At 56.1% G+C, this 27,711-nt stretch overlaps 1 protein-coding gene across 1 annotated transcript; it reads right to left on the bottom strand.

The window, feature by feature from the left end:
• E2F2 (E2F transcription factor 2) lies at positions 1–27,711 on the bottom strand. The gene is made up of 7 exons (XM_065421774.1): positions 27,427–27,711; positions 7,158–7,263; positions 6,273–6,492; positions 4,847–5,005; positions 3,798–3,912; positions 1,239–1,395; positions 1–215 (listed from the first exon to the last, which is right to left on the bottom strand). Exons 1-7 carry the CDS (start codon positions 27,709–27,711, stop codon positions 1–3), a joined length of 1,257 nt encoding a protein of 418 aa, XP_065277846.1.

Below are 27,711 nucleotides of genomic sequence, written 5' to 3' on the forward strand. Positions count from 1 at the left end.
TCAGTTCTTCAGCAGGTCACCAAGGTCATAGGCCTCAAAGAGGTCGCTCACTCCCTCGCCCCCCTCCAGCCCCCACAGGTAGTCGTCCTGATCGAGGGGCGGGGAGAAGCTGACGAAGGGGGCGGGGTCGCCGTAGGGCAGCTGGTCCTCTGTCTGCTGCAGCAGGTGATGGGGCATGTCCAGGAGCCCGTCCTCCACCTCCATCAGGGGCTCGGCTGGGGAAATCGGAGAGACGGAAGGGAGAGCTTGAAACGAGCTTGGTGGAGCTAGGTACGTGTAGCCTGCCCCAGCGCAGCAGAGCCCCCGGTACCTCCTCGCACCATGGGCCAGGTGCCCCACGAGCCCCCCATTCACCAGCGGCATGGGAGGAGCCTGGTGAGGGCAGGCAGTAGGTAGGATTCTGCCACCCGGCCCTATTAATGCCCCTGAAACCCAGCCTGCAGCTCGTTATTATCTGCCAGTGTTCCAGATGGGGAGCCCCACCCCTACCACAGCTCTGCCAATGCCCCTCCACCCCAACCCGCAGTCCCCCCATTATACCAGTCCTGGGATCCTCACCTCACCCACAGCTCTGCCAATGTCCCTCCACCCCAACCAACAGCCCCCCGTTATACCAGTCCTGAGAGCCTCACCCCACCCACAGCTCTGCCAATGCCCCTCCACCCCAACCCACAGCCCCCCATTATACCAGTCCTGGGATCCTCACCCCACCCACAGCTCTGCCAATGCCCCTCCACCCCAACCCGCAGCCCCCCTGCTATTCTAGCCCTGGGATCCCCACCCCAACCACAGCTCTGCCAATGCCCCTCCACCCCAACCCGCAGCCCCCCCATTATACCAGTCCTGGGATCCTCACCCCACCCACAGTTCTGCCAATGCCCCTCCACCCCAACCCACAGCCCTCCTGCAATTCCAGCCCTGAGCCCCCAGCCAGACCCCGCCCTGCTTTGCCAATGCCCCTCACTCCCAGTCTGTGCAACTGGCAAAGGGCGGGCCAGGGTTCCAGGAAGCCAGACGGGAAGCAGGGCCTTGCCAAAGGCCGCTTGGCAATGAGCAGACCTGGCGGCTTGGAGGGGTGGATCTTGGCGCAGAGCCCGAGGCCGGGGCGGGTACGGCAGCCACCCGGGCGAGAGCTCAGGGGCCGCCACGAAAGAGAAAGTGAAACCCGCCAGCATCAGACTGGGGGGAGGAGAGGCCGGGCCTGGGCAGAGATCCCTGCAGCCCCAGCCGGGCGTTACCTTTCCCGGGGGAGGGGTCGGTGCCATCGCTGCTGTCCTGGAGGGAGGGGGTGGGGAAGCTGCTCTCCTTGCCAGGGCTGAACTCCAGGATCTCCTCGGGGCACAGGTACACCGCGATGGGGCCATTGGTGCTCTTCAGGTGGAGCTGAACGCTCTCCTGCCCGGAGAGGGGAGGGGTCAGCGGGATCCATCACACAGGGGGTCCCCTCTCCCACCCCTCCCTGCACTGAGCCGGTCGCTTGGCCAGCAGAAGGGGCTTCCCAGGGTGACTCAGCAGGGCCTTGCCCTCCAGGGTGGGTGGAGGAGAAGCAAAGACAAGTGCATGGGAAACCGAGCTCCCAGCCCCGTCCCGTGAGCCCTAAAGTCACCTCAGGACGGGATGCAGAGAGACACCTTAAATGACTGCTTCTTGGAGCAGCTAGTCCTGGAACCCACCAGAGGAGAGGCAGTTCTCAATTTAGTCCTAAGTGGAGCCCAGGATCAGGTCCAAGAGGGGACTATAGCTGGACCGCTTGTTAATAGTGACCATAATAGAATTAAATTTAACATCCCTGTGGCGGGGAAAACACCACAGCAGCCCAACACGGTAGCATTTAATATCAGAAAGGGGGACTACAGAAAAATGAGGAGGTTAGTTAAACAAATTAAAAGGTACAGCGCCAAAAGTGAAATCCCTGCAAGCTGCATGGAAACTTTTAAAAGACACCATAATAGAGGCTCAACTTCAATGTATCCCCCAAATTAAAAAACATCGTAAGAGAACCACAAAAGAGCCACCGTGGCTAAACAACAAAGTAAAAGAAGCTGTGAGAGGGAAAAAGGCCTCCTTTCAAAAGTGGAAGTTAAATCCTAGTGAGGAAAATAGAAAGGAGCATAAACTCAGGCAAATGAAGTATAAAAATACAATTAGGAAGGCCAAAAAAGAATTTGAAGAACAGCTAGCCAAAGACTCAAAAAGTAATAGCAATTTTTTTTTTTTAAATACATCAGAAGCAGGAAGCCTGCTAAACAACCAGTGGGGCCACTGGACGATCGAGATGCTAAAGGAGAACTCAAGGACGATCAAGTCATTGCAGAGAAACTAAATGAATTCTTTGAATCGGTCTTCACGGCTGAGGAGGTGAGGGAGATTCCCAAACCTGAGCCATTCTTTTTAGGTGACAAATCTAAGGAACTGTCCCAGATTGGAGGTGTCATTAGAGGAGGTTTTGGAACAAATTGATAAACTAAACACTAATAAGTCACCAAGACCAGATGGTATTCACCCAGGCCAGTAAGCCTGACTTCAGTACCTGGCAAACTGGTTGAAACTATAGTAAAGAACAAAATTGTCAGACACATAGATGAACATAATTTGTTGGGGAAGAGTCAACGTGGTTTTTGTAAAGGGAAATCATGCCTCACCAATCTACTAGAATTCTAGAGGAGGTCAGGTCAACAAGCATGTGGACAAGGGGGATCCAGTGGATATAGTGTACTTAGATTTTCAGAAAGCCTTTGACAAGGTCCCTCACCAAAGGCTCTTAAGCAAAGTATGCTGTCATGGGATAAGAGGGAAGGTCCTCTCATGGATTGGTAACTGGTTAAAAGATAGGAAACAAAGGGTAGGAATAAATGGTCAGTTTTCAAAATGGAGAGAGGTAAATAGTGGTGTCCCCCAGGGGTCTGTACTGAGACCAGTCCTATTCAACATACAGTATTCATAAATGATCTGGAAAAAGGGGTAAACAGTGAGGTGGCAAAATTTGCACATGATACAAAAGTACTCAAGATAGTTAAGTCCCAGGCAGACTGTGAAGAGCTACAAAAGGATCTCTCAAAACTGGGTGACTGGGCAACAAAATGGCAAATGAAATTCAGAGTTGATAAATGCAAAGTATTGCACACTGGAAACATAATCCCAACTATACATGTACAATGATGGGGTCTGAATTAGCGGTTACCACTCAAGAGAGAGATCTTGGAGTCATTGTGGATAGTTCTCTGAAACCATCCACTCAATGTGCAGCGGCATCAAAAAAGCGAACAGAATGTTGGGAATCATTAAGAAAGGGATAGATAATAGGACAGAAAATATCATATTGCCTCTATATAAATCCATGGTACGCCCACATCTTGAATACTGCGTGCAGATGTGGTCGCCCCATCTCAAAAAAAGATATATTGGAATTGGAAAAGGTTCAGAAAAGGGCAACAAAAATGATTAGGGGTATGGAACGGATGCCATATGAGGAGAGATTAATAAAACTGGAACTTTTCAGCTTGGAAAAGAGACGACTAAGGGGGGATTAGATAGAGGTCTATAAAATCATGACTGGTGTGGAGAAAGTAAATAAGGAAGGGGTCAACTCCCAGACACTGATTTCCTGTGTGATCTCGGGGAAGTTGCTGTATCTCGCTGGGCCTCAGTTTCCCCAGCTGTAAAATGGGGATAGTTGCCCTTCCTATCTAGGCTCCTCTAATCTCACACAACGGGGTACGGAGCTCCGCTGGGGTCTCCGCTGCGGGCCAGGAGGGTGGGTTTTCCCTGCACGCAGAGCCCTCCTCCGGTGCACTCACCTCATTGAAGTCCGGCACCTCCAGCTTGGTTTCCGGGGGGGCCTTGACCGCTATCACCGTCTGCTCCTGGAAGTTGCTGATGGCGCGGATGTCCTGGTAGGTGACATATGCTAATGTGGGGGTGGAATTAAGGAAATACCGACCACAGACAATCTTCTCAGCCCACAAATGACAACAGTCGGTTCTCTGCAGACCTCATGTGCCGGACCCTCCCCAGCTCCCAGCTCCCCCCAAAACTAGGCGGGTTCCCACCCCAGCCCATGAAGCCATCCTCCTTGCCAAGCACAGATTAGAAACCTCTTCTTCCATCCGGAGAGGGACACAGGACTACATACCTCTCCCGCACAATGAGGCCTTGACCACCATGCTCACCACTTCCACTCCCCCCAGGGCAGGCAGCAAGGCATTGTGGTGTATGGAGCTGAACGCCCCTGCCCAAGTCCACAGGCTGGTGGCAGGCCATCATCCCATGGCTCCAAGAACGCCGCTGGCTCCGTTTGTTACTGAGCCAACCCCAGAGTCCTGGGCCTGTGAGGATTGGCACGCGGCCATCTCCACGTCTGCTCCGTCCCCCCAGGGGCAGCACAGCTGGGAAAGGCCCTGGATAAGACAGCTGCTGGAGGTAAAGTTTTCTTGGCTGCAAAACCCAAGCCGTGGGGCTCACTGGCAGAGGAGAAGAGACGGAATCCAAGCCAAACTGTGCTCAGACAGGAAGGCAAGGCCCACTGGGAGCAGGCGCTTTCCCCAGACCGCTCTGAAACAGAGCCCACATGCTGACCTGTCAAAACTCAGCCCCTACCCGGGGGGGAGTGGGACAGACGACATGGACGGTGGCTTTATCAACAATGAGGCAGGAGTTCAGTCCAAATCTCTCCCCCAGGTTGGGCTGCTCCTCGGCTCCTCCCTCCAGGCTGCTCAGCCCTCACCCTAGATCCTCCCTCAGACCCAATATCCCTCTGAAGGTCATTTTCAGACTGGGTTGGCTCATGATGCAGAGACACCCCGCAACCCCCTTCCTCCGTAACCCTTTGCCTCCCCGTGAAGGATATCTCTGGTTAGTCTCGTCCTCTGTCAGGTGCTTCAGCTGGAGGGTGCAGTCCTGGATGCGCTCATCCAACGTTCTCTCGGTCTTGGCCAGCTCTGCCAGCTCTTGGCGCAGGGACTGCTGCTTCACCGTCACAGAGGTATCCTCGAAAATTCCTGTGCCCCTGGGAAGACAAGCAGAGCCGGCCACTGAGGATCAGTGGAAAGCAGCGCACTGGGGATAGGGCGACAGCATCACCCGCCTCAGCAGGGACAGCACAAGGTCTCCCGCGAGGGAGCATGTCGCTTTCACAAGACGCGCAGCTCCGAGCGCTCTGCGAAGCAGCATCGTAAATACTTGCCGCTAAACGGCTCTGTGAAAGGCAACAAGCGGGGCTAGAGAGCGGCCTGAAAGCAGAGCCCCCCAAGCCAGGAATTTAGAACCGTTCAAAGACAGAGCCACGCTGGGGGGAGCTTGGGCCCGTCTCTGCAAACTGGATTCGGTGACAGCTGCTTCCAACTATGTTCATTCCATCGTAAAATAACCTGGCACATGTGCCCCACTCGCTGCCAGCAAGGCTGGGAACATAGGAATCTCCATTGGAGGAGATCCCGTACTCCTGCCAGCTCACCACACGTCTCTGACAACAGCCAGCAGCTGACGCAGCAGAACGCAGTGCAAGAATCCTACGGTGGACAATTACAGAGTGGCCTGCCACAGGGGAAGTGTCTCCTAACCCCAGGCAGCCAGTGCTTTGCTTGTGCCCTGAAGCATCAGGGTTTGTAACAGCCGGTGGCCTTGGATCCTGCTTTTGAATCCTGCTGAGCTATTGACCTCAGTGTGATCTTGTGGTGGGGAGTTCCACAGGTTACCTTATGGATCATGTAAAAATATTCCCTGTATTCTCCTTTGTGGTAGTGTGTGGGGGGGAAGGTGGGGGGACAAGTGGGGAGAGAACAAGACCATTGTGCTTAAGGTGTGATAAGAGTCCAAACTCTGCTCTGTCCTACCGCCTGATCCAGGCTGGCGTGGGAGCAGGGCTGACAAGCTATTTCAGGACTGTTCAGCCAGACAGCTCAAATGGGGTCGTGTCCCATCATTGGAAGAGCTACGTTCTGGTCTCGCCTACGGTGCTGGGTTTAAACTCAGTTCTCATGGAGGCCCTTCCCATCCAGACTCCCGGGCCAAACCGTGTTAGAAACCAGCCGAGTTGGGACCGTGTTTGACCCTGGATCTTAACTCATACTCCTTCCTGCGCTGGCTTGGGGACAAAGATCCAGATCCCTGCAAGCCCCCCGGATAGACGCAGGGAAGGTCACTCCACCCCCAGACAAGACTTTCACTTGAACAAACAAGGCCCTTTAGAGCTGACTGTCCCAGCATAGCCGGTACCAGCCCCAGAGCCCTGCTGGGAACCCGGATCTCTGCCCCCTCCGCACAAAGCCTCTTACATCCACTGGATGTTGTTCTTAGATTTCTTCCGGATGAGCTGAATCCCCTCCAGCACGTTGGTGATGTCGTAGATCCGGCGCTTCTGCACCTCCAGCACCTCGGCCGCCCGGTTCAGGTCCAGCACCCCGTCCTCCGACTCGCTCAGCAGGTGGATGAACTTCTTGGTCAGCAGTCCCAGGGAGGTGTCGTACCGCGTCTTCTCCCCGGGCGACTTGGGGGCTGTCGTGGGCGGGGAGAGAGGAGACGGGTCAGCTGGGCTGAGCCGGGGAGAGGAGCTGAGAAAAGTCACAATGCCGCCCAGAGAACGGGCCAGGCTGATTCAAGATTCAACAGCTGCTGGCTAGAGGCACGCAGGGCCCCACCCACGGGGGCTGCCATGAGTGCAGCCTGCAATGGGTTTCAACAGCCTAGCGCAGAGGGCGGCTGGGTCCCTCCCCTTTAGCTCAAGCTGCGGAGGCTCATGCTTTCAGTGCCGACGGGCCCGGGTTCAAACCCCACGGCAGGTCCAAGCAGGGTCAGTTACAGGTGCTCCTGTATTTATGGCAGCACTAAGCCGGGTGGGGGTATACTGGAAGCAGATGCTCATGGATGCCTGTTCGCTCCAAGCCTGTCCTTCCCCACAGGAGGACGGCACGGACTGTTCCTAACTACAACACACACTCGGCTGCCTGAAGGCCACATGGCAGCCCCACCCCTACAGGGCTGGCTTCCCCCATCCCTGTGTGGAATATCCCAGCGTCACTACACGGCACTTTCCTGGTGAGAAACGTCTCCAGGACCCAGCTGCTTCGGACAGTGGGGCAATGCAGGTCCTTTGCATGGGAGCCCCCCACCCAGGCATACATCTCCCCTCCCTCACATCCCACCAGCTCAGCACCACTTACTTTTGGGGCTGGGGATTCGAGTGACCGTCCTGCCCTTCCCCTTGGGTGTCCGGAATTCTGGGATGCCCGGCTGGCCGGTCCCTTCCAGATCCAGCTTCCTTTTGGCCTGATGGGCAGGAGAGAGAATTCCAGTTAGTTCAAGAGACGGACCACCAACAGTAGCACCCACGACCCCATTTTGCCCTCTGGAGGCCCACACAGCACCCACGACCAAGGCCCACCGTCGTCTCATCTATCACCCTTTGATCACACTGGTCCCTTCTGGCCTCGGAATCGAGGACTGTAAGCTCTCTGGGGCAAGGAGCCTTTGTACAGCGCCTAGCGCAACGAGGCCCTGATCTTGGCTGCCGCTATTGTAAAGCAAATAAATGAAATCGTAACCAGAACTCGGGCCCGGTCTACAGCAGGGGTTTGTCGCAGCTGCAGCCCGGGGTGCCCAGTGCTAGTGTCGGCCTCTAGCTTATGGAGCCGGGCTCCAAACAGGTGGAAACTGCACCTGTGCAAATCACAGCTTGGAGCAGGGCTGTCCTGGGAACACCAGGGGATTGTATCAGCGCAGCTGCACCAGGGGGGCTCAAATCCCCAGGGAGCGGATACCCCACCGGGTCAGACCCCTGCAGCTCCCTTCCCCCTCCCACCAGGAACTCCATCACGGCCCAGCCTCTCTGCGGAGCAACACGGGCCCGATCCTGCCAGGTCCTTGGCACCGGCGGCCGGGATACGGGGAGCTGGAGCTGCCTTTGAGGCCAGATCGGTAGGGACATTAAGCCAGCTGCCAGTACGGAAGCCTGGAGGGGCACATGTACCTTGGAAGGAGACAGCCCAGCCTTGCTTCACCCCCACCCCTGGGGGGCGGGGGGCTGATTAGAACAGACGCTTTCAACACAACAGGATCCAGCCCCAGGTTGGGATAGTCCCAGGAATAGGCGTCCAGATTGTCTTTTAATGCTTTCTGGCAACGCCAGCCCAGCCCCCCTGCTTAACCCAACACATGCAGTAAGCAGCCTCCAGCCCTGTTGAGCCAGCCACAACCCCCACCGCCCCCCATGAACCAGGAGCTCATCCCCAGGCTCAGAGTTGGGCCAAGCCTGGCACTGTTTGGGGCCCTGGTACAAACCCAGCACACGCAGCCCTCTGGGAGCGGCCTCAGGGAGTTACCATGGACGGCTGCTCCGCGGCCTATGGGGCATTCGCTGCTGGGTCAGTCCCACACACTGAAGCCCGGGCGTCCATGTCACTGAGCCTCCATCAGGATTGGGCCCCGCTGCTGGCAGACGCAGAGAACTGACGGGCCCGGTCTCTAGCTCTGAAGCCCCAGGGCAGGGCTGAGGGGCCGCGTGCACTGATCTGAGCCCGGCCGCTGCTCCGTGCCCAGAGGCCTTTCCCTGGCACCGAGCACGCTATCAGAGAGCCCAGCCACAGGAAAGCGCTTGCGTGAGACATGTCCGGTTACAACAGCGGATTCTGGGAACCGGCTGCAGTTCAGCCCCGGGTGGGGGCAGAGAGGCTCGGCGGGGGGCATCGCCCTGTCCCACGAGGAGCTTGGGGGCCCGCCCTGAACCCTTCCAATTGCACAACAGAAGGGGCGAGCGACCCCCAGCGGGTTGGGAAGGGGAAGCAGCACGTGGCAAGGCCGGGCGGCCGGCTCCCAGCAGCTGCCAGATCGCTTCCTGCCCACTTCCTGAGCGGCACTGGAGGCTGGCTCGGGCGCTGCCTGCCATTCCCACAAGTGCTTCCCTTTTGGCACCGGCTCCTCCAGGCCGGGTGGCAGACCCTTGGAGCCGTATTGCCAGGCACCGCGCCAAACCAGAAAGAAGGAAGATGGGGAAAGCTCCCTCACCCTGATGCCCAGAGAGCAGCTGGCACAGTCCGCACCCAGGGAAGGCCGGGCTAGCAGTTGCCAGGATACGGACACCATGCAATCAAGGCAGCAGGTAGTGTTAGTGGGCTGGGCTCCCGCGCTGCCAGCTGGCGAGGGGACCGGATGCTGTGATCCACCATCCACACCCAGGTCCCTGCGAGGATGCTACAACACACCCAGCGCGCTGAAGCTAGAGGTCGACAGGAGCACGTCATACTAGCCCTCCAGCAACTCCACCAGCTCCCCATTCATTGCCAGGAGCCTGGTCCTCGGAGACAGCCTCACCATCCGTGAGCCCCCGAGCTAGCCAGGGGCAACCCAACCGGGAGAGCCCCGCTGTGCCTCTTGGGCCTTGGGGGGGGGGGGCACTTCCAGCCCCACGCTGTGAAACGCCTTGCCTGAGATCACACCAACGCTGCTCAGTCATTTCTGGAACCACACACCAGCTCCGCTCCCACCAGGAACGGCCACAGAGGGGTGTAAGAAGCAAGAGACAGACAACACAGGATTGAGCATTGGCCTGCTAAACCCAGGGTTGTGAGTTCAATCCTTGAGGAGGCCACTTAGGGATCTGGGGCAAAAAAAATAGTTGGGGATTGGTCCTGCTTTGAGCAGGGGGTTGGACTAGATGACCTCCTGAGGTCCCTTCCAACCCTGAGATTCTATGATAACACCCTACCCCATCATCCCCCCTCTCCATCTCTTAGCGATCACACACACCTGCAATAGGTGAAATCCCAGCTTTGAGCAAAGCTCTGCTGGGTTCCTTATTCCCTAGGAGCTTTTTGTTCCCAGAGCAGCATCTTCCATACACGGTGCGTCTTTTCCCCTCCCCCAAAACTCTACAGAGAGAAACAACTAGAGACGGACCAAGCGAGGGCTCTTTGGGTCTGGATCATGACTAGCCTTAGGCTCCGGGGTAGGTGTCGAAGTTGGGCTTGGGTTGGACCGTGCTGACATCAGCCGTCAGCGAAATGTCCCCGCCTCATCTGAGCCGACACACAAGGCTCCGTTCAAGTTTTGCATCAGTAACGAAAATATCCAGTGGCAAGTTCTGATCAGGGAATTGGTAGCCAGAAACGCTGAAGGTTCAGCCCAGCTCAGATAGATGCCGAGGGAGAGGGAAGCGAAGCCGCGCCGGAGAGAGATTTGTCGAGACAAGATCTGAGAGGTGACAGCGGGGAGGCTGCTCCAAAGGGCAGGAGCTGCAGAGGAGAAGGCTCTTGAACCAGCCGGGGCAAGACAGCATGACGGGCTCATGAAGGAGGCTGGCGCCAGACAAGGGGAGGAAACCGAGATGAGTAGAGAGAGGAACGGCACACGAAGTCTGCTGGATCGAGCCCACACTGGGGAAGGTCCCAATCCCCAAACACAGCAATTGAGCGGTTAGCAGAACCATACCACAGGAGCGTTGGAGCAGCCGATCAGAAAGCCATGGGAAGAGGGATCCCCCAGAATCAGAGCAAGCTGGCAGCAATCCTCACCCTGTGAATGCCCATCCCCTCTTTTCTGCACGAGCGGCTCTCAGGCCAGTCTGTTCTACCTATGTCCCTTTACAGCTTTTCATGCCTCTAGTATCTGAGCGCCTTCTAGTCATGCATTAAGCAACATAACATCAGTCACGGGCGGTTCACCCTCTCCCTGGGGAGAATTGCACGTGGAGCGTTCTTGCCGGGCTGTCTTTTTTGGGGGCGGGGGGGGGGGGGGGGAAGCAGTTCTACGTCCATGCGGCTCTGCCATTATATCAGAGAAGGCAGATGATAGAAATGGGTCCAGCCCTCGGCGTGGTGGTCTGGGACGGCCCTTCGTTCCTGTGGGCGATGCTTCCGCAGTCTCACCCTGACCCCCACAGTCGAGCTCTACCCACAGAAGCCCCTGGCAGCCGAATGGTTAAACCCAAGCACATGGGAAACACCTGCCAAAGTAATAATACCACAAGCACATCTGCTGCGCCAGGCTGCCCCCCATTTAGGCCCGGAAACCAGAGACAGCGGTGGGGGGGAGGGAGGGGGGATCTTCTTGGTTTCTCCCCCTCCTCTCTGCCCACAGGGCATCTGTTGGCAACAAATTAGTTAGCGAGGGCCAGCAACAGGTGGCTGTGACAGTGCATGGCTGGCGTGGCCAGGCAGGGAGCGGCTCGGCAGCCGGCAGGGCCAGCCCCCTGTGCAGATGCACCAGGTGTCGGGAAGGAGGATTTTGGGAGTCGGTCTGGTGCTTACTTTTCACTAACAGCAGCGCCTGGGGAGGGGGCCACAGTCCCCTTCGCGTCTCCCCCGCCCAAAGATGCCTCCTTAAAGTCCGTCACCACCGCAGAGCTACCAATGCACTGGTGGCATCACGGCCCCCTGTGATAGGCCACGGGCCACGCCCTCCCCCAGGCCACCCCACAGCGCCCTCCTCTGGACGTTCGGCTGCATGGTGCAGAAGAGGCTTGGGAGTTCAGGATGCTTGAACTCTCAAGGTCAAGAAAGGGCTAAATTCCCTCCCTCCCTGTCTAGACACTCTTCCCCTGCGCTAAGGATACTGGCTGGGACGCTGCCTCGCCCCTGCCCCCAAGAAAGGGGGTTCTGGGACCAGCCTGGATGACTGGGAAGGGGAAAGCATGGGGTACATTCAGATGGTAACCCCCAGCTCGTATCTTGCACGGCTCATCAACAGATCTCAAAGCACTTTACAAAGGAGGTCAGTATCACTAGCACCATTTTACAGATGGGGAAACTGAGGCACGGAGCAGGGGAAAAGTGACTTGCCCAAGGTCACCCCGCAGGCCAGTGGCAGAGCTGGAAATAGTCCCAAGGACTCTCAAATCCCACTTTGGGGTCCTAGCCGCACTGCAAAGAGGCTCCCAGATGAGATGTGATGGGAGAAGGAGCTCAGAATCCGCTTCTGCTCCCCGAGGCACTGTCCTGGCACCCCTTTGCCTTGGGCCAGGCCCGTTCCTGGCTGCATACCTGCATCCTCCCGCAACTAGAGCCCCCGTGAAGCGACTGCAGAAGGCAGATGCGACTCAGCACTACAGCGGACCAATGGAGCTCCCGAGAACAGAGGGGATCGGTCGCGCCCCATCCAGGGCACGCGGATGAACTAATCCCACTGGCGATACACCAGCGCTGCACCCTGGCCTCTAGAAAGATCTTGCAGGATTGGGGACTGGTTAAGACGTGGAACGGAGACACCCCAGGGCAATCTCGCTGCTGCCGAGGTGGTATAAGAGATGCAGTAGGGGGCGCTGTCCCCATGGGAGTACTGCGGCTACCCAATGCTGTTGGGGAGCGCTGTGCTGCTGGAAGGGGGCCCACCCTTTGGCTGAGGCACTGGGTACCAGCAAAGAACCTTTGGCCAGGGGCCCTGCCCAAATCCACACTCCGGGAATGATGTTCCCCCTCCTTAGCCCCTCTCCCTGCATTCTGCTGCCTGACCAGCCCTGTTACACACCTGTCACAGTCCACCCCAGAAGTGGCTGCATTTCAGCGCTGGGTGAAGCCCTCCCCAGTAGACACCGCAACGCACAGAGCATTTGGGGGTCCGCCAGGTCCGAGGGTGCAACTGAACTGGGAGATAAGAGCTGGGCTGGGAGCTATTGCCCAGCTCCTGAAAGGCTTCGAAAGGCAGGCGCTCCAGTCCAGGAAGAACAGGAGCAAATAGATGCTTTCTCTGCTAGTGAGCAAGCGCCCAGGTCCCTGGGTCAAGTGTGCACCCCACCCCAGCCTGCCGGGCTGAGAGCGAGCATGCGGGGAGCGCTGCTTCTTTCCGAATGGCAGGGAAGGGGATAGAGAGGAGGCGGATTTGCAGTCCCTGCTGTCCCACATTTGGGGGCAGGCGATCGGAGCAGAGTGGGGTTTACAGTGCCTCCCATTCGGCCTGGGCGGGGGGGTCACACCCTCCCTGCCAACCCTTGTGTTGGGGTCGGAGGGCGACAGTCATCGCCTGCCTTCCCCAGGCCGAGCGTGTGGTAACTGAGGGATGCTTGAGAAGCCCCGGGGTTGTGGAGATGGCGGGAAAGGACAAAGGGAAGCCCAGGGCAGATCTCCTGCCAGCTACTGGCCCGGCCCGGAGCTGGCACAGTCTCCCCTCCCCAGCAGGGGCTGGATTAGCCACACAACAGCTGGCCAGCCCCTGCACATACTCCTACACAGCCACAGCGCAGAGGGTGGGGAGCAGCTAGGCTGCGGCTCCGGGGCGGGGGCAGCAGCAGCAGGGTGAACGCTGGAAGAGTCAAAAAGAGAAAAGCCCAAGGGCCCCATTGCGCCCCGGACACTGCTTCTGCTCAGCAGCCTGGCTTCCAGGCCACAGGAATGTGGGAGGAGAAGAGGGATGGAGAGGATGCCTGGGGAAACTTCCTCAACCCACCCCTGTATTTCTGCTGAGGGGCATTTAATAATTATATTACCCGGCTCTTCTCTAGATCGCCAAGTGCTTTACCAAAGGAGGGCAGAGTCACTCTCCCCCATTTTACAGATGGGGAAACCGAGGCACCGGTTGATGACGTGACTTGCCCAAGGTTACCCAGCAGGCCAGTGGCAGAGCTGGGGAAAGAAGCCAGGTCCCATGAATCCCAGTCCAGTGCTCTAGGCGCTAGGCCACACTGCTCTGAAGAGAAACCAGCGTAGGAAGCCTGCATCCTCCAACTCCTCTCAACCCGGCTGCTCCTTGCCAGCTTCATGGGGGGGCGGGGGCATCAGTACAAGCCGCAGAGCTCCACGCAGCTGAGGGAGGGGAACGTCACAGCCTGGCAGGAAGCGGCTAGAAGGCTGCAAGGATGGGATGCAGGTGGATGGGAGCCTGCCCCACCTAGGCCCAGAAGCAAGAAGAGGGTAGGAGACGGGGAAACACCTATAAAGGCAGCTTCTGCACCCACTGCAGCCCCGGCGCCTTTGCCCTTTATTTCCGGGGGCGCTTCGTCTCAGCAGCACGGGGCTGGGCTTGCCAGGCCCGTCTGGGCAGCTCCGAGGCCTGCCCTCACCCCACACCCTCCACCGCAGGGCGTGGGAACCCTGCCTCTGGATTATCACAGAGTCCCACAGCCCGCAGCTCCAGAGCGCACACCCTCTACGCACACACCGGGGAGGGAAAGCTGGCAGCGAGCCTGTGCATAAAGGGGAAGACCGACTCGCCTCTTCCAATCCCCCCCCCCCCCCTCGCTTCCTGGAAATCCAGGGAGGGTTCCCCCTGCATGCTGCAGCCTTCCACCCCACCCCCCTCGCCCCCACCAATCCTGGAGGGGTCAGCAGAGGCATTCACCACAAAAAGCCATCTTCAGTGGCCTTGCTCAGCATTTTCCTCCAGGGGAAAAGCAGCAGCTGCCCCTGGGCGAATGCTGGAGGCGAGAGAGAGAGAGAGAGCGGCAATGAAATGAAAGACAAGCCAAATACACCTGCGCCAGAGGTAAGATGCGAGTTCAGACCCTCCCTGCCCAGGGAGCAAGGGCTAGAAGGGACGAAAACAGCCCACTCGGGAGGGGCCGTCCGAACCGCCAGAGCAGGACAGACAGCAGCAGCACTGCCAGGCTCGCAGGGCATATCGGGGCATCCAGCTGTGACCCAAGAGGAAGGATCGTGGTAGCAGCAGGGCGACAATAACTGAGTGCTGGCAAAAGGCCCCAGTTGGACAGCCCTGGAGGCTGAGGTCCCGTCTGTGGACAGACAGGTGCAGCTAGGGTCACAAGATCACAAGGTGCTGGGGTTTGCTGCCCAGTCCCTGGTTTGGCCTGGGCTATGCAGTTTGTTGCGCCCCCCCCCCCCCCCGCCCCCGGGGGCTGCGCCCAGAGGCTGGGCGCAGCAGGGCTCTGCCCAGACAAGGCAGGCTCTGCCCATTGTGGGTGGGGCCCGGCTGATGCTCTGGGTGTTGATCAGCTCAGATGCTGGCCTGACCGGTACCGTGAACCTCCCTCCGCGCTGGGAGCAGATCCATGACTGGTGTCTCTGGCCCACAGAAGAGTTTCCTCCCAGACTCCACTCCTGGGGCAGCAATTGACCAGCAGTCAGCTGCATGCAAGAGTGACTCGAACTCGCTGCTCCGTCCTGGCGCCGATCCGGCCTTCGTCTCTCTGCTCCAGCAGGGTGGGGAAGGGGGTTTAGGGTGCCAGTGGAAGCTTGCCCGCAATTCTAGCCCAGGACCGCATCTGCGGCAGCCCCAGGTAAAGAGGATCAGCCGAGAAATCTGGGCTAGCAGAACATGGTAGGGATTTCCCCTTCCCAGAGACATACACCCCCCACCCCCCTGTGCTCATTCACCACAACTCTCCAGCAATCACACACACTCCTTGGGCCCCGCCCGTGAGTCACAGGCCTGGTCTACACTACGAGTTTAGGTCGACTTTAGCTGCGTTAAGTCGACTTAAGCCTGGACACGTTTACACGACGAAGCCCTTTCTTTCGACTTAAAGGGCCCTTTAAACCGGTTTCTTTACACCACCTCGACGAGGGGATTAGCGATAAAATCGGCCTTATGGGGGTCGGAATTGGGTAGTGAGGACGGAATTCGACATTAGTGGCCTCCGGGAGCTATCCCACAGTGCTTCATTGTGACCGCTCTGGACAGCACTCTCATCTCAGATGCACTGGCCAGGTAGACAGGAAAAGCCCCGCGAACGTTTGAATTTCATTTCCTGTTTGCTCAGCGTGGAGAGCACAGGTGACCATGCAGAGCTCATCAGCACAGGTAACCGTGATGGAGTCCCAGTCCCAGTCTCAGGATCGCAAAAGAGCTCCAGCCTGGACCGAACGGGAGGTACGGGATCTGATCGCCATCTGGGGAGATGAAGCAGTGCTGGCCGAACTCCGAAACAGTAAAAGAAATGGCAAAACATTAGAAAAGATCTCCAAGGCCATGAAGGACAGAGGCCATAACAGGGACGCACAGCAGTGCCGCGTGAAAATTAAGGAGCTAAGGCAAGCCTACCACAAAGCCAGAGACGCAAACGGAAGGTCCGGGGCTGAGCCGCAAACATGCCGCTACTACGAGGAGCTGCATGCCATTCTAGGGGGTGCAGCCACCAGTAGCCCAAGCGTGTGCTATCAGTCCCTCTCTGGAGACAGGGAAGCGGGTTCGGCGGACGAGGAAGATGAGGATGGAGAGAACATCATAGATAGCTCACAGCAGCAAGGAAGCGGAGAAACCAGTTTCCCCAACAGCCAGGATATGTTTGTCACCCTGGACCTGGAACCAGTAACCCCCGAACTCACCCAAGACCCTGTGGGCACACAGGGGACCTCTGGTGAGTGTACCTTTGTAAATATTACACATGGTTTAAAAACAAGCGTGTTTAATGATTAATGATTAATTTGCCCTGGCAATCGCGGCCAGTACAGCTACTGGAAAAGTCTGTTAACGTGTATGGGGATGGAGCGGAAATCCTCCAGGGACATCTCCAGAAAGCTCTCCTTCATGTACTCCCAAAGCCTTTGCAAAAGGTTTCTGGGGAGGACTGCCTTATCCCGTCCGCCATGGTAGGACACTTTACCACGCCAGGCCAGTAGCACGTAGTCTGGAATCATTGCATAACAAAGCATGGCAGCGTATGGTCCCGGTGTTTGCTGGCATGCAGACAACATCCATTCCTTATCGCTCTTTGTTATCCTCAGGAGAGTGATATCATTCACGGTCACCTGGTTGAAATGGGGCGATTTTATTAAGGGGATATTCAGAAGTGCCCCTTCCTGCTCTGCTGAACAGAAATATTCCCCGCTGTTAACCACGCGGTGGGGGGGAGGGGTGAAGTGACCAACCCAGAGAATTGGGTGTGTGGGGGAGGGGAGTTAGTTGGGTTTGTGCTGCATGTTAAACCTGAAACCTCAGCCCCTCCTTTTACATTGCAAACCCATTTTAAATGGCCAACCCAACGGGTGCTTGGTATGGTTAATGAGAGCAGTACTGTTTTAAACCATCCCCACTTGTTAACAAGGTTAAAAAAGCCAAAAGACTGTGTCGTACCATGGCTGCCTGCAAGCTGAAATCTGTGGCCTGGCACTGCGTGAGTGATCTCTCACACCAAACCGGCAGGCCCTCAATATAAGAGGAAAAATGCGACCTTGCAACGAAAGCACATGTGCTGTGTGATGTGAACAGCAAAATCTAACGTGAAAGAGTGTACCCATTGTTCTCTAAAATGTATCTTTTTTAAACAACTCTCCCTTCTCCTCCAACAGCTGCAAATGTTTCACCTTCACAGAGGCTAGTGAATATTCGAAGAAGGAAGCGAAGGACGCGTGACGAAATGTTCACTGAACTACAGACTGCCTCCCACGCTGACAGAGCACAGCAGAATGCGTGGAGGCAGTCAATGACTGATTTTAGAAAAGCCCAATATGAGCGAGAGGAGAGGTGGCGAGCTGAATCGCTGGCTGAAGAGCAGAGGGTGCGTGCTGAAACGCGGGCTGAAGAGGAGAAGTGGCGTCAGCTTGTACTCAGAAAGCAAGAGTCGATGCTCCGGCTGCTGGAGCATCAAACTGATATGCTCCTGCGTATGGTTGAGCTGCAGGAAAGGCAGCAGGAGCAGAGACCGCCGCTACAGCCCCTCTGTAACCAACAGCAGGAGCAGAGACCGCCGCTACAGCCCCTCTGTAACCAACAGCAGGAGCAGAGACCGCCGCTACAGCCCCTCTGTAACCACCAGCCCTCCTCCCCAAGTCCCATTGCCTCCTCACCCAGACGCCCAAGAACACGGTGGGGGGGCCTCCGGCCACCCAATCACTCCACCCTAGATGATTTCCACAGCAATAAGTTTTAAAGTTTTAAAGTGCAGTGTGTCCTTTTCCTTCCCTCCTCCCCCACCCATCCCGGGCTACCTTTGCAATTATCCCCCTAGTTGTGTGCTCAATTAATAAAGAATGCATGAATGTGAAGTAACAATGACTTTATTGCCTCTGCAAGTGGTGCTTGAAGAGGGGAGGGGAGGGGAGGTTGGGGTGCTTGGTTTACAGGGTAGTAGAGTTAACCGGGTGCGTGGGGGGGGGGCTGCGATTTCATCAAGGAGAAACAAACAGAAGTTTCACACCATATCCTGCCCAGTCACAAAACTAGTTTTCAAAGCCTCTCTGATGCGCACCGCGCCCTGCTGTGCTGCTCTAACCGACCTGGTGTCTGGCTGCGCGTAATCAGCGGCCAGGCGATTTGCCTCTACCTCCCACCCCGCCATAAATGTCTCCCCCTTACTCTCACAGATATTGTGGAGCGCACAGCAAGTAGCAATAACAATGGGGATATTCTTTTCGCTGAGGTCACAGCGAGTCAGTAAGCTGCGCCAGCGCGCTTTTAAACGCCCAAATGCACATTCCACCACCATTCGGCACTTGCTCAGCCTGTAGTTGAACAGGTCCTGACTCCTGTCCAGGCTGCCTGTGTATGGCTTCATGAGCCATGGCATTAAGGGGTAGGCTGGGTCCCCAAGGATCACGATAGGCATTTCAACATCCCCAATGGTTATTTTCTGGTCCGGGAAGAAAGTCCCTTCCTCCAGCTTTCGAAACAGAAGAGAGTGCCTGAAGACGCGAGCATCATGTACCCTTCCCGGCCAGCCCACGTTGATGTCGGTGAAACGTCCCTTGTGATCCACCAGGGCTTGCAGCAGCATTGAAAAGTACCCCTTGCGGTTTATGTACTCGGTGGCTTGGTGCGCCGGTGCCAAGATAGGGATATGGGTTCCGTCTATCGCCCCACCACAGTTTGGGAATCCCATTGCAGCAAAGCCATCCACTATGTCCTGCACGTTTCCCAGAGTCACTACCCTTGATATCACCAGGCCTCTCATTGCCCTGGCAACTTGGATCACAGCAGCCCCCACAGTAGATTTGCCCACTCCAAATTGATTCCCGACTGACCGGTAGCTGTCTGGCGTTGCAAGCTTCCACAGGGCTATTGCCACTCGCTTCTCAACTGTGAGGGCTGCTCTCATCTTGGTATTCTGGCGCTTCAGGGCAGGGGAAAGCAAGTCACAAAGTTCCATGAAAGTGCCCTTACGCATGCGAAAGTTTCGCAGCCACTGGGAATCGTCCCAGACCTGCAACACGATGCGGTCCCACCAGTCTGTGCTTGTTTCCCGGGCCCAGAATCGGCGTTCCATGGCATGAACCTGCCCCAGTAACACCATGATTTCCACATTGCTGGGGCCTGTGCCTTGTGAGAGGTCCATGTCAATTTCCTCATCACTATCGTCGCCGCGCTGCAATCGCCTCCTCCTCCTCAGCTGGTCCTCCTGGTTTTGCTTTGGCATGTCCAGGCTCTGCATATACTCCAGGACAATGCGCGTGGTGTTCATAGTGCTCATAATTGCCGCGGTGATCTGAGCGGGCTCCATGATCCCAGTGCTAGCTATGGCGTCTGGTCTGAAAAAAGGCGCGAAACTAGTATCTAAAGACCAGGGGAAGAAGGGAGGGAGGGAGGGAGGGGCGGGCGACTGACGACATGGCGTACAGGTACAGGGAATTAAAATCAAGAAAGGTGGCTGTGCATCAGGGAGAAATACAAACAACTGTCACACAGAATGCCCCCCCCCCCCAGAGATTGAACTCCTAAGCCTGGGTTTAGCGGGCCGTTGATTTGACGGAGGGAGGGGGGAAGGAAATGAATAAAACACAAATCTATTTTTTACATCTTAAGACGACAGTGCAGCATGACTGATAGCCCTCGGCATTTTCTGGGTGCTTGGCAGCCAATACTTGGCAGCAAATAGTATACTACGACTGGTAACCATCATTGTCCAACGAGGACGGTTAAAGGCAAGGGGTTGCTGCTGTGTAGCAATGTAGCCCCACGTGTGCCAGCCACATGTCTGCCAGCACCCAGATCGCCCTCGGCCTTTTCTGGGTGCTTAGCAGACAATACTTGGCAGCAAATAGTATACTACGACTGGTAACCATCATTGTCCAACGAGGACGGTTAAAGGCAAGGGGTTGCTGCTGTACAGTAGCCAGAAGGCTCGGTAAAGGCGCTCAGGCTACAATAATCTATGAGCATTTCAGGCAACCTCTAAATTTACTTGCTTTCAGACCTGAGGAAAGCTCTTCTTTCAGATCTGCTGAGCACCCAGATTGCCCTCGGCCTCTTCTGGATGCTCAGCAGACAATACTGACAGGACGGTTACCAGTCGTAATAAACTATCTACTGCCAAAAGGCAAGGGGCTGGTGCAATGCAGCCCTACGGCTGCCAGCCCCACAGCTACCAGCATCCCGAGCGCCGATGAAGGCTACTACTCATGCTGCACCGTCTACCGCCAAAAGGCAGTAATCTGCTGCTGCTGTTTAGCAATGCAGTCACACGTTTGCCGGCACCCGGAAGACATATGGTGACGGTGAGCTGAGCTGAGCGGGCTCCATGCTTGGCGTGGTATGTTGTCTGCACAGGTAACCCAGGTAAAAAGGCGCGAATCTATTGTCTGCCGTTGCTGTGACGGCGGGGGAGGTGCGTGACGCAATGTACCCAGAACCCCCCGCGGCACTGCTTTGCATCATTCGGGCATTGCGATCTCAACCCATAATTCCAATGGGCGCCGGAGACTCCGGGAACTGTGGGATAGGTACCCATAGGTACCCATAGTGCAATGCGCCGGAAGTCGACGCTAGCCTCGGTACTGTGGACGCGGTCCGCCGACTTCATGCACTTAGAGCATTTTATGTGGGGACACACACAGTCGGCTGCATAAAACCGGCTTCTATAAATCCGGCTTCTATAAATCCGACCTAATTTTGTAGTGTAGACAAGCCCTCAGAGACATGCTGGAAGAGAAGCCAGAGCCTTTCCTGGAGCAGCGCCCGGGAACCTGGCGCCACTCACCCCCAGCCATGTTTAAAGTCCTCAGAGCAAAACCAGCTTTACGCTCCCCGCCCCATCAAGGGGCAAAGCTTGGCTCAAGCCCAAGGGATGGAGCCCCAGTGGCCAGGGCTTAAAATTCTCCCTCCATGCAACAAGGGGGGGGGGGGGGAATTCCCAGCTGAACATTCAAACCCCTGCCCCCAAGGACACCCCCAACCCCATTGCACAGTCAGAAGCCCAGTTCCGTGCCCCGCCGCGGAGCCTGGCTCGAGGCAAGAAGGGGGGTCATCCCTCCCCCAATCAAATTAGCTGAACATGATAGAAAAGCCCCATTAGGACACAGGCCAACAAGTCTGAAGCCACGTTAGCCGGCCGTGGCCCAGCCCAGCCAGCGAACACTGATGCCAACCCCTCCCTTAAAGAGCATGGGGCCAAAACCCCAGTGAGAGACTGTGACCCACCCAACCCTAACCACAGCACAAGGCTGCAGTGTCCTGGGCTGGGGAGACCCTGGTGTTTAGAGCCTTCCCTGGCATCCATCAGCATCAGCCCCAGGACCCAGACAGTGCTACGTGAGATTAAAGGAGGCCCAGGCAGAACGGTCTTTAGCAGGTGCCCCTAAGCCCAGGGAGGCTGGAAGGGAGGGAACAGAGCCCTGTGCTGGCTTTACCCTTTATATATGCCCGGTTTAGGCAAAGCCAGGGCCTTTCCCTCCTGACCTTTGATCTTGACTTTGCAAAGAGAGGATTTGCAAAGCTAGAACAGACCACTGCTCTTCTGGTCTGGTCTCGAGTCCACCAGTGACAGATCCCACAGAGCAGGACAGGACTGCCCCCTCCTCCTCCCATGCCTGTTTGTGTCTTGCTGGATACTGAGTGGGGAGGAGGTATACCTTCCTGAGCCCTCCAGCCATCAATTTACACCTTGAAGCATGAGACTGCATTATCCTTCTCTTGGGACCTGCACAGCTGTAGGATTCCTGCCTATCGGACTTGCCAACCACCCTAAAAATCCTGCTGCAAAACTTGATTTCAAGGCCTCCTCCTGAAGCAGTGAGTTCCACAGGTCGGCCGCGTGTAGTATCACCTTGTATCTCAGGTGACATACAAGTTTGACACACACTAGCCCGTTAGCACCCATTCTGCAGGGCTGTACCAACCCACCCAGAGCCCCCGATGGGACCCTAATGGGTTCAGCCATGAAAGTAAAGCCAATGGGGAGAGAACCTCCTTCCCCCACCGCCCCCAATTTAGCTAATGGAGTCATGGCCATATCACCACAGGCTGGCCAAGCAATACACACACAGGCCATACCCAGCAGCCTGGCAAACAGAGGCAGCTCTTTGCGATGCACCGAGCTCAGCAAAGCTAGCGAAGCTGGAGACGTGACTGCAGCACACACAAGAGGCTCTCCATCTCCCCACACGGCAGCCCATCTCCAGCACCGGGAGGATCTCAAAGCACGTTATGAACTTTACAGAACTAAGCATTTTAAAGATGGGAAAACCGAAGACTAGCTAAAAGCGTTTTGCCCTAGGTCACAAAGTCAGGAACAGTACCCAGGCATCCCTAGACCACCTGTGATTAATTTACAAGCCCCTTAGAAGCCCCCTCTGTTGCAAGACCCAGGAAGCAACCAGACCAGCACTTCAAATAGGTAGCTGAATACCGATGCCCACACTACCTGCCTCATAGGTGTGGTACTTAACAGGTCATGTTCCAATTCCTTGGCCAACTGGAGAAAGCATCATCAGCCTTATAGGAGGAAATCCATAGGGCTGTGCTCCTACCCACCACCCCGCACTCTCATCACGCCAATTGCCCTTTGTACAAAGAACAAAGCTGGTCCGCGTTTCAAGTTCAAATCCAAACAGCTTCTCCTGTGGACTCTGCACTTCTGAATCAGCCAGCTCAAGAGCAGCCGGGGACAAGCCACTAGATGTGGGGAGCCACACAGAAGAGTCAAGACAAGAATTTTAATAGGTAGAAGGGACGCGACACTGGAATTCCTTTGAGGTCAATGCTTCCAAACCTACCAGAATCCCATTATGCTCACACACAGGTCTGGAAGGACACGTGAAACAAGGATGATGGGCAAAAAAAAAAAAAAAAACAAACAGCCATGAAACAAACATACAGAGAGGCCCGGATGCATTTGTTTAAAGAATACATCCTGACCTTCTTCAAGAGTCTTTGTGCTGAACAGGAATCAAACTCAGAAAGGTTCCCGAGAGAGCACTACCCAGCCAGTTTGTCCATTACATGCAACTGATCCTAAAAATCTCCGAATCTGCCTGCCTGCCTCCATCTTGGAGTTCAAAGGCAGATTGTTGCAAGAGGAGTCATACACCACATGCTCTCATCAAACTCCTGTAAGGAAGGGAGGTGCTACACACGGGTGATGGAGGCAGAGAGAGACTAAGGCAGGGGTGGGCAAACTTTCTGGCCCGAGGGCCACATTGGGGTTGCGCAACTGTATGGAGGGCCAGGTAGGGAAGGCTGTGCCTCCCCAAACAGCCTGGCCCCCGCCCCCATCTGCCCCCTCCCCCTTCCCACCCTCCTCAGAATTCCCGACCCATCCAACCGCCCCCTCCTCCCGACTGCCCCCCAGAACCCCCTGCTCCCTTACCCAACCCCCCCGGTCCCCATCCCCTTACCAGCAGCAGGAGCTCGTAGCCGCGACACCCGTCCAGAGCCAGCTGCACTCCCCACGCTGCCCAGAGGGAGCGGCGGGCCAGAGCACGGCCTGCGTGGCTACGGGGTAGGGACCGGGGACTAGGCTCCCCGGCCAGGCATTATGGTCCCGCGGGCCGGCTATGGCCTGTGGGCCGTAGTTTGCCCACATCTGGACTAAAGGAATGTCTACACTTCGAGCTGGGGGTGAGATTCCCAGCCCAAGGAAGAATACCTGTGCTAGCTCTGATCAAGCTAGTGTGCTAAAAATATAGCGTAGCAGCCGGAAGGGCCGGCGGCTCGGAGTATGCGCCTAGCATCTTGGACAGGATCACACGCTGAGCAGCTCGCTGCTTGCACTGCTGCAGCTACACGGTTTGTAGCGTACAGGCTCCATCAGGGTTAGCGTGAGCAGGTCTCCTTGAGCTGGGAACCACCCCATACCTTGAGTGACATGCCCAGAGTGACACAGGGAACCAGGGCCAAGTCAGAGATTGAACCAAAGTCTCCGAACTTGCCGGCTAGCATCAGACCCACTGGACTAGCCCTCCTCCTCTTGCTGCTGAGCTGTCGCCAAGAGACAAAATCCAAGGGCTGGCTGCCCTGCTCGGCACCCTCAGGTTTGGCCGGAAACATGAGCTTGCCCGTGGGAGACCCATGCAGGATTTCCCCAGGGACTGGAGCAAGGTAGAGAGGACTAGAGCCTGGTCTTGCGAAAGGGGCCGTTTTAGCAAGGACTCCGTCAGCAGCACCCATGTGACAGCAGGATGGCGCCCACGGAAATTGACATGGCAGCAAGGAACGAGAAGGCAGGCGGGGGGATTCGGATTCGGCACGGATTGGCCAGGCAGCCTGATGCCCCGGAGGCAAATGCCCCTTTTGGAGACGCTCATGGGTCAGTGTGAGGGAGAAAGCCCATGAAGGCCTTTTTTCCTCCTCCTGCTTCTACAGCCAGGAGACACCCCCTTCCCCAGGCCAGATGGCTGCACTGCAAGGCCATGACCCCAAGGAAGGGGGGAGTTAAAGCATGGAAAAAACAGCAGAGGGGGGGGGAAAGCAAGAGACCTTTGGGAACAGTGGGGTCCCACTGAGGGGGGGAATAAATGCACAAGGGATGCAGAGCATCAAACCCTCCTGTTCTGCTTAGATTTCCATGCAGATTGTCCACCCACCAGTTCATTGCCTAGTGTTTCTCCTCTAAAATAGAGGTATTAACCATTAGAAGGCCAGCACCTTCCACACTGCCAGAAAAAAGGACTCCTTAGGAGGCTGTCTACAGGGCAGGGGGTGGGGAGAGGGCATAACAGCTGATTTAGGGCTTTAGCACTAACAGTCTTACTTAGACCATTCCAGGGCCCAATCTCTCTCTTTCATAGCACTGTGACCTCACTGCAAGGAAGCTATGGCTGATTAGCCAGGGGTGTCATGTGATGTTTCGATGGGCTCCAAGCATGCTTTGATTAACAAGAGGCAGTGTAGTCCAGTGGTCAGAGCAGCCAGTCAGCCTTTAGGGGTCACTTCCCACCTCTGCCACCGACTGACAACATGGCCTAGGCCAAGTCACTTATCCTCTCCGTACCCCGGCTCCTGCCCATCTGTCACAGAGGGACAACAGCCCAGGGCTTACATGACTATTGTGGGTCTTCATCACTGGGAGTTGGTAAAGAGCTTTAAAATCCTCAGGGGAACTGGGGGGGGGGGGGGGAGAAATGTTCTGGAAGGAAAATTTGTTCTTTAGGCCACTGTCATGCACGCGGTTTGGTGCGGGTAGACCCTGCACCTGCATGGAGCCCTGTTGACCCACACATAGGTTGCAGGATCAGGCCCTTAGCGGGTGGCTGTAAAACCACCTCTGCGAAGGCTACGCTCTGCCTTCAGCCCGGGGAAGGGTTTTAGCAGCCTGGGTCTCTCTCGCTGCACACAACAGCCCTCGAAGCTACACGAGGCATCGGGGGAGACATTTCATGTCCCGCTCTGTGGTTGAATATAAACGCAGCCAGACACAGGCAGCGAAGACGAGACAGGTGGCACTGGAGCCCGCTGGGGCCTGCAGGCACGGGGGCTGTGCAGAGAATGGGTCCTGAGCCAGATCAGCGTCCACTGCCCGAGCAGAGCAGGAACGTTATGGATCAAGTGGAGAAAGGGAAACCAAGAGACACGCTCGCGGGCTGCCTTCAGAGAGGAACGTGGCAGAGCCCACACCTGTCAGGAGGCATCAGCAGCCCCAGGGCAGCCCAGACAGGCAGTGAGAGAGGGAATCGCTCCCAGGCCTGCCTCAGAAGCAGCAGTTACACGCCAGCCCTCTCTGCCAATTAGCACGGCTGGCAAAAACACTCGGCAGGGGCCTACAGAAGGGGAGGCAAAGCTGGTTAAAACTGCCTGCCCTACCCAGCGTCTGAGCTCTGCTTTCACAGAGCCAGAGCCTGGGGAGCACGGAGGAAGTGAATGATAAACCAGCAGGGCCAGGATACCACAGCCACTCAATGCCCTTGACTCTTCCCAGGTCAGCCAGGGCCAAAGACACTCACCGCCTCTAGGATCTGGCCCTGAGCAGTGGCAGCTCGTCCTCCAGAGCTTTCCCTACGTTTGGTTTACAGTGCAATCCACGCATCCCTGTGATGGCAGGGCTGTCATATATAGCTTCACTCATCACAGGGGGCACAAGCACTTTAAATTCCCACAGGCCGTACCGCATCAGACCAGTGGTCCATAGTCCAATATCCTGACTCTGACAGAAGCCAATATCACATGCTTCAAAAAAGCAAACTGTAACCCCTTTCCTCCACCACATCCCCCCATCATGGAGAAGTAAGACGAGTCTCTAGGCCTTATTTATACATCCCCATGTGACTCATGGAGGCAATGTGATCAAGTGAGGACTTGAATCAGGACTCCTGGGTTCTATTCCCAGCTTTGCTGACTGTGCAACTTCAAACAAGTCATATCACCTCTCTGTGCCTCAGTTTCTCTCTGTGAAATGGGTATAATAATATTTCTCACACACACACACACACACACACACACACTCTTACAAAGCGCTTTAAGATCTATAGGTGAAGAACACTAGTTACTAAGGTTGGATTTGCCCTTTAGACAGATTTTGACCCTAGCACAGCAGTGCGGTAGCAGGGCACCAGCAAACTCAGTTGTTCCTCCCTCCACATGTCTTTCTTGTCCAGTTAATGTCCAAATCCTTACAGTCCCTCTCCTGCAGATTTCCTAAGCTGTCATATTTCAGGGCATCCCTGCTATTAATATGGAATCCTATTCAAATTCAGTCTCCCCCCACACACACAAAAAAGAAAGTTACACCCCACTACTGACTTCACCCCACTACAATCCTAGGCTCGGATCTTGTCTCCGCAGAGTCCTGTTCAACTCAGTGGAGTTCTGTACAGGGCTCCACTGGCCAACGGCGGAGCAAGGGCCCTGCCCTGAAGCGAGCTCACCTCCACTGAAGTCAGTGGAAAGACACTCACTGATTTTGGGTCAGAGCCTAGGGAACAGATGGCAAAAGGCACTCTGCAGGAAGCCGTGTGATGTAGGATTCATCTCCTTAATGCAAGAGATTTTCTACGGCCTCGGCTCTCAGGGCTGGAGTTTCTGATGGGCAGTAACAGCTATTTGCAAGAACAGAAAAGAGGAAGAGGACAGCAGCTTTTTGTGGGGGTAAACTGGAGTCGAAGGGAAGTTGAGAAACGCATGAGCCACTGTGCTGGGACTTATGGTCTAGTACCAAGCCATTAACATTTTGCATATTAAAGACACCCCAATCCTCAATACACTAGCTAGTGTTTGGTTTTAATAATGTCCCCCATCACAGTGGCATCACAGCACCTTGCCAGGATGATATTATTGAATCCCACATTTCGCCTGGGTTCAGACTCTGCTACGTCCAAGTGACACCAGACCCAACCCACAGCAGGTTTGAAAAGGGCAGACAGACAGGGGGAAAGCACAAGGGCGCACAGGGGTCAGACACTTTACCGGCAGCCTTCCTGCAGAGGCGGATCGGATGGTTTTGATTTCAGGTCCATGAGGGGTAGCGTAGAGACAGCTGCCCCTGGATGCGGGGGCAGCGGCCACACTCGGAGGGTACAGCTGCGTGAAATAGCTGGCCGGGATGGAGTGCATCTGGGGGCTGCTGAGGCTGGAAGTCACCAAGTCTGCAGAGCTCATCACAGGCATGACTTTCTTCTGCTGCTGGGGGAGGCAGGCAATGGCGCAGCACCCCCTTTCTGGGGCTGAAGACACTCCCTTGACTCTCAGCAT

This window comes from Emys orbicularis, chromosome 23 (assembly GCF_028017835.1).
Source record: "Emys orbicularis isolate rEmyOrb1 chromosome 23, rEmyOrb1.hap1, whole genome shotgun sequence".
Lineage (NCBI taxonomy): Eukaryota > Metazoa > Chordata > Testudines > Emydidae > Emys > Emys orbicularis.

What these genes read in the sequence shown, in the direction of transcription:
- E2F2 (XM_065421774.1), bottom strand. Translation starts at nt 27,711, where the DNA reads ATGCTGAGAGTCAAGGGAGTGTCTTCAGCCCCAGAAAGGGGGTGCTGC. An exon ending in GAGGACGAGACTAACCAGAG is followed by an intron (nt 3,913 to 4,846) that starts ATATCCTTCACG and finishes TTCCACCCCCAC; the next exon opens with ATTAGCATATGTCACCTACC. An exon ending in CGACCCCTCCCCCGGGAAAG is followed by an intron (nt 216 to 1,238) that starts GTAACGCCCGGC and finishes CGATTTCCCCAG; the next exon opens with CCGAGCCCCTGATGGAGGTG.